The 6,983-nt window shown below is 37.6% G+C and overlaps 1 protein-coding gene across 1 annotated transcript; it reads right to left on the minus strand.

The window, feature by feature from the left end:
- Positions 1 to 4,306: 4,306 nt before the first annotated feature.
- LOC118583226 (olfactory receptor 1013-like) lies at positions 4,307 to 5,239 on the minus strand. Its single transcript, XM_036186649.1, has one exon. It carries the CDS (start codon positions 5,237 to 5,239, stop codon positions 4,322 to 4,324), a length of 918 nt encoding a protein of 305 aa, XP_036042542.1. The 3' UTR covers positions 4,307 to 4,321.
- Between the last annotated feature and the right edge of the window lie 1,744 nt (positions 5,240 to 6,983).

The following is a 6,983-nucleotide window of genomic DNA, read 5'->3' on the forward strand; positions in this document are numbered from 1 at the left end:
AATCCAGACTCAGAAGGACAAACATGGTATGTTCTCACTCATTGGAGGATACTGGATGTAAAACAAAGATTACTAGACTGCTACACAACTCCAGGGAGGCTACCTAGAAAATGGGACCCTAGGAAAGACCCAAGGATCACCCAATGACAGAGAAATGGATGAGATCTACATGAACACCCTGGACGACAGTGGGAGTAATGAAGGCCAAGGTTTGAGGGAAAGAAAGCTTAGGGGAGCAGGAGATCCCAGCTGGATCAAGAACAGAAAGGGAGAACAAGGAATAACAGACCATGATAAATGAAGACCACATGAGAACAGGAATAGCCAGAGTGCTGGAGAGGTCCCCAGAAATCCACAATGATACATCCTCTGTAGACTGCTGGCAATGGTTGAGAGAAAGCCTGATCTGACCTAGTCTGGTGATCAGATGGCCAAACACCCTAACAGTTGTCTTGGAACTCTCATCCAATAACTGATGGAAGTGGATGCAGAGATCTTCAGCCAGGCCCCAGGTGGAGCTCCTGGTGTCCAATTGTTGAGAAAGAGGAGGGACTGTAAGAGCGTGAATTGTTGAGACCAGGATTGGAAAAGCACACGGACACATAGCCAAACGAATGGAAGCACATGACTTATGAACCAAAGGCTGTGGAGCCGCCAGCTGGATCAGGCCCTCTGGATAAGTGAGACAACTGAATTGCTTGAACTGCTTGGGCGCACCCAGGCTGTGGGACCAGGCCGTGTCCTTAGTGCATGAACTGGCTGTTTGGAACCTTGGGCTCACACAGGGACACTTTGCTCAGCCTGGAAGGAGGGGACTGGACCTGTCTGTACTGAATCCACCAGGTTTAAATGAATCCCCAGGGGAGTCTTGGCCCTGGAGGAGATGTGAATGGAGGGGAAGGGTTGGTGGGAATGTGGGGTTGGTAGTGGGATGGGAGAGGACAGGGGAACCCATGGCTGGTGTGTAAAATTAAAACATAAGTATAATAATAAATAAAATATTTAAACAATTTGTTATTGAGAAAAATAAAAGTGCATTTCCTTAAAGGAGGAAAAGGGTAGGAGAAATGTAATTATAATATAATTTTAAAAGTTAAGTAAAAAATAAATTAAAAAAAATTTCAGGAACTAAAATGCATAGTGAGTCTGTTTAAGAATAAGTTAATGGAAAGAAGAGAACACAAATGTGAAAGAGAGCATGGAGGGCTGATGTGAAAGGTTCAAAGGGAGGAAAGGGAAGAGGAAAATGATGAAATTATACTGCAATCTCAAGCGCAAAGAAATAATTCTTAGAAAGAATAACTGGAGCTTCATTGACGCAATGATGTTCTATGACTTTGCCTGGATTGGAAGAAAGAAGTTCCTAAGAGTGCAGGGCACACTGTCAATAGCTTCCCACCATGCTTGTTTTTCCATAGAGACTCAGATTTGCAAATGCAAGAGGGCTTAATTTGGAGGATTGGGGAGAAAGCATTAAGAAGATTTTTGTAATGTGTGTTTATGAACTAAACTCTGCTTTTGTTGTGGTTATGTTGTGTCAAGGAAAAAAAATTCATTTGGTATCATTCTCTGACTACACAGTTTAAACAAAATGGACATTAATGACAGTGAAAATACTAATCTTATAATGGTTGCATAGTTTTAAATAAATGGACAGAGATAGGTATGTTAATGTACTTTTAAATTTTGTATTCACTGATCTGAGAATCTGACTTTGTAGCTACTGAATAAATCAAAACCCATTAGAACTCTTCTCCCTCCTTTTAAAAAAACTTTTATCATATCCCATGTTGTAAAATTTTATATACTGGCAATTTTATGCTTCCTAAATAGTTTCCAAAACATAAGCCACAAGATGACTGAGTCTGTGTTAGTTTTGTTTACTATATCTGTATCTCAGGCCTGTCTTAATCCTCTGCACTGTACTTAGTAATAAAGTACTATTTCATAAATGCTTGCAGAAGGTTAGGTAATTAACTAATTAATAAGCAAAGGAATAAGTCTCTCCAAAGTGACTTTATTACAAAGGAAGAATATAGAAAACTTATATAACTACTCCTGGAGTGTGTGTGTGTGTGTGTGTGTGTGTGTGTGTGTGTGTGTGCGCGCGCGCACACGTGCATTTTACAAGTATATTCAGACATATCATTGTAAATAGATTAATGTTCCCTGGGAGAGGGAAGAAAGGGGAGAGCTAAGCTTAGTGCATACAGTTTTCACTGACTGCCTCTTATCAAAACCCAATGAAATAATTTGGCCAAGTCTTAATGCTAGAAACAAATTTTAGAGCAAAGTATTTGGCAAGACAATTTTAAATGAGATAACCAGTCAGTTGAAAGCCCAAGTAAAAAGAATTCCCAACAGAGCGAGTGATGGGGAACTGTGAGAATCACTGTGCTGATCTTCCTGTAGAGTACAAAATGCTTTAGTCTCTAGTCTGCTCAGCCACATGGGAGATATATAGTGCCAGCCTTCATATGAGCCTGTGCACCACACAGATATCATACTGGTCTTATTTCAATGAAAAATGCAAATGAATACAACAACCAACTCAGTTTTTTAGTAGAATGTTTAAGTTCAAAAGACTTATGGCATAGTGATTCTTCCTAAAGTCTTGTGTCCTTTTAAAATGTTTATTACATTAAATATTTTATAAATGAATCCAATTATAACATACCATGCAAAGTTGTATAAGTAAAACATGAGCTAAACAACAGCAATAACAATAGGCATGTTAAATGGAAAAAGGGAAGCTCATGAGGCCTCAACTCTACACAAAGAAATATAGGCAACTAAGGTATGCTGTGAGCAGGACAAACAGTCTTTCCTAGGGAAGAACACACCAACACCAATTGGTTATCCAGTATCAAATGGTCAACCCTTAAAACAAACACACACACACACACACATACATACACACACACACACACACACACACACACACACACACACACACATACACACACACATATGCAATATACTGAGTGAGCATGTTGCATTTAGGTATTTAAGGATACATATTTATATGTATGTATGTTACTATTAATGAAAAGACAAGACCATGAATTTGAAAGAGAGCTAGGGTAGGTACATGGGAGACATGGAGGGAGAAAGGGAGATGTGGAGAAATGATATAAACATATTATAACCTCAAGAAATAAAAGAAATAATTTCTTTAAAAATGTGGTCACTACAATTTATAGGGTTCCATGAAACTGTTCCTATGGAATCCATTACTATATACAATGAATATATACCAATGAAAATATAGAGGAAAAAATAAATTCTAAAATTAAAATACTTAATTTATAAAAACTTGTATGTCTGAAGATACAGCTATGAAATCCAGTTATATTAAGAATTTAAACTTTGCCACTTGAACAAACAAATTCCCTGAAGAGTTTATGCTGAAACTTCAAATCAGTTTAGAAGATTCCTCTGAATACTTCGAGGTTATAAACATATCACATAAAGCATGAAGGAGCTTACCATAGTCTTAAATGTGTTCTAAAACATCAGTGCCATGAACTCAGTCACAGTTTGGCTACATTTATCTTTCTCTTTTCTTAGATTTATTATGATTTATATATGGCACTGGAGCCAAGGTTCCTTTTCCATATAGAAAGAAAATGAGCATACATCTTGCTCAGCCATACTTACAGTGTCTGAATATTTTCTGATCCATATTTAGAGAAGGGAATTTGCTTGCTTCTCAAATGATTAGAATCAAATCTCTGTGCATGGTGCACTGAGAAACCCTGACTCCAAAGCAGGGTGACATAAGTGTTTCTGATACAGATACTTTTAAGAATACATTTGTGATGTTAGTTTTAGTTTTGGAACTAGTCATTTGCCTCTAGAATGGTATATTTTCTAGTTTTGCTCATATAGTAAAGTAAAGGAATATATTAGAAACATTGGTTTCTAGTCATTGAAAAATAGTGAAATGAACTCAATACATTGTTCTCATTCAGGAAAAATAATTGTGTACATACTGTTCTCCATGTAATCAACCAGATTTTCTGCTACAGTAGTGAGCTGTCACTCTTCAAAGCTGGACAATGAATTGTTTGATAATTCTGTGTTTTATTTATAGTATAAGATAATGTGATAATAACACAAGTCTGCATAATTTATAATTAAGTATTATCACATACATTAACTTACTTTCTGTAGCAAGTCTTCTGAAATGTCATACAGGAATGGTGGATGGTGGGAATACTTTTACTTATATTATGGGTGAGATCAGCAGCATCCTTACCAAAACTCACATAAGCACACTTCATGTTCTCTGTGCTTCTCATAAGGGAATGGTCTTGATTTACTTAAAGAGTTTACTTAGAGCCTCTTTCACATCCTTATTTCTGAAGCTGTATATCAAAGGATTCAACATGGGGAAAACCACTGTGTAAAATGTTGAAACAATTTTGTCTGTATCTAAAGAATAGTTTGTTCGGGGGCGAGAATAGATGTAAAGAATCGAGCCATAGTACAAGGTCACAGAGATGAGGTGGGAGGAACAGGTGGAGAAGGCCTTGAGGCGGCCCTGGGTTGATCGGATTCTCAGGATGGTGCCAATGATGAAGAGATAGGAGGCAAGGATTAGGGCAATGGGCGTCATGACATTGGAGGTCAGGAGGAAGTACATCAGGGCCTGGTATCCATCCTTCCCACCACAAGCCAGCTTCACCAAGGGGAGCAAATCACAGAAAAAGTCATCAATGACATTGTCATTACAAAAGTCAAAGGTAAATGTTTTCTTGGTGATGATGGAAGAGTTAATAAACCCACCCATGTAAGAGGCTGCTACAAAAAATGCACATAGTTTGATGGACATGCCCTGAGAATAAAGCAGAGGCTTTGAGATGGCCACATAGCGGTCATAAGCCATAGCAGCCAGCAGGTAACACTCACTATAGTCCAGTCCAGCCGAGAAGAAAAACTGAGCCACACAGCCAGCGAAGGAGATGCTCTTGTCTTCAGAGATACAGATCACTAGGATCTTTGGGGTGTAGACAGTGGACAACCAGAGATCAAGAAAAGACAGATTTCCAATGAAGAAATACATGGGTGTGTGCAGTCTGGAGTCATTGCAGATCAACACAATGAGAGTGCTGTTTCCTAACACAGTCAATGTGTACATGATGAGAAACATCACAAACAGGACCAGTTGCATGACAGGGTCAGAGGTGAATCCCAAGAGGATGAACTCAGACACTGTGCGGTTGCTCTTCTCCATGGATATAAAGATTCTCACTTTAGAAGACAAAAAAGGAGAATGTTTTCTAATGACTGCGCTGAAAAAAAATTAGCAAAAGGGTAAACCAGACTATTCCTCCTGGTAATCATGGAAGTCTCAGATGCAACACTCTAAGGGTTCATTTAGAAATAATTTTTATTTAGCAGCCAAATAAAAATTCTGGAAAATGTTTTTAGTGTGTATGATCATTAAAAACTAGTTAAGTAGTTTACACTGAACTCATATTCATATTATTAAATATCAATCTTAATAACCAGATTTATTTCTGAGTAAAATACACAAAGACATGAGATGCAGCATGAGAGCTGTCAGAATCTTACTTCACTACAAATTCAGTGGCCTCATGTGGCTAAATACATAATTACATTTGAGTCTCCTCTGACTTGATTTCTATAGTACTTGACTTGGTTGTCTCAGCTTTCTGCTGGAAACCAAACTGTTTGTCAGATCACCAGGTTCTCATTGCCTGAGTTGCTTTTCTCCTCCTTTTACTGCATCCTCTTAGTATCATTATGCCAGCTTTTCAATTTTAAAGAGACCCATGAGTCAATTCCTGTGCCTCCTCTCCTTCACATTCCCATCAGTCCTTGGTGAATACATCCTGCTGACTTTAAATGCTCAACACATGTGAAGGATTTTTATTGCTCTATTTCTTGATTGTGTTTCTTCCATACACTTTAGGTATTTGAGTTCAAATGCATACTTAACATCCTTAATAGGAGGTCATCTGAGAATGTGATGAAAAGTGCAGTTCTGTACATTGTCTGTTCCCCACTTTTTACACTGAGGAGAGAGGCATCATTTCCAATTACAGAAATTCATTCAGTCATATTCTCTACTGATCTCTAGCTTCACACTGCCTCTGATTACTTGCCAAAATGTACCCAGTATCTAGCCAGTTTTCCACTGCTCTAACATATGCTTCCTCCATGAAGTCACTGTTGTTGCTTTTAACCTGTATTATTTTGGAAGTCTACGTGCAATCTCATACCTTTGTGTTCACCTGAGTTGAGTCAATATGGCATCCAGAGTAGTTATGTGTAAATGTTATCACGGTTCTAAACAGTTTGTAATTTTGTTCTAAATACCTGAGTCATTCTTCAGCCTATTCTGAGAAATGTTCATAATCCTCACAAAGTTGCTGAGGCCATATGTTTTTTTCCTGGCCCCATTACTGCTCTGCTTAGAACCCCACACACTTCTCTCCATTCCTGCTGTTACCCTCTTTTTGCCCTTGCATAGGATGTGTTCAATGCATTCTTAGTTGTCCCTACCTGTTGTTGGAATGCTTGTCTTTCCTGTATCTTTATGGGTATAATTTTCATAGTTCAGTTTTTAATACATTCTCAAATGACTTTTTAAGATGTGTTGTTCAAGCAGTCCACTGCAATCTATCCCCTGACCTTCTCCTATCCCTTTCTAATATGTTCTTACCTGACCACCAATAGTTATTTAATAACAATATTCCATTAATTTAATTTTTTAATCTTCACTATAAAATGTAATGTAATGTAAAATGTAATGTTTGTATCATGTTGACTTTTACTATGAAATTATGAGTCATTTATTGTAAAACAATTCATACAAAGTAAAAATAGTTTTAGCACAAGTTGTAAGTACACAAAGATTTTCTGTTGGAAAAAATACCCTGAAAACTCCTGGATTTAATCTGAATCTTAACATCTTTTGTTTCTAATTTGTTTGGCTTCTTATGATAGTTTTC

The sequence above is a fragment of the Onychomys torridus genome, chromosome 4 (assembly GCF_903995425.1).
Source record: "Onychomys torridus chromosome 4, mOncTor1.1, whole genome shotgun sequence".
NCBI classification, from domain to species: Eukaryota; Metazoa; Chordata; class Mammalia; order Rodentia; family Cricetidae; genus Onychomys; species Onychomys torridus.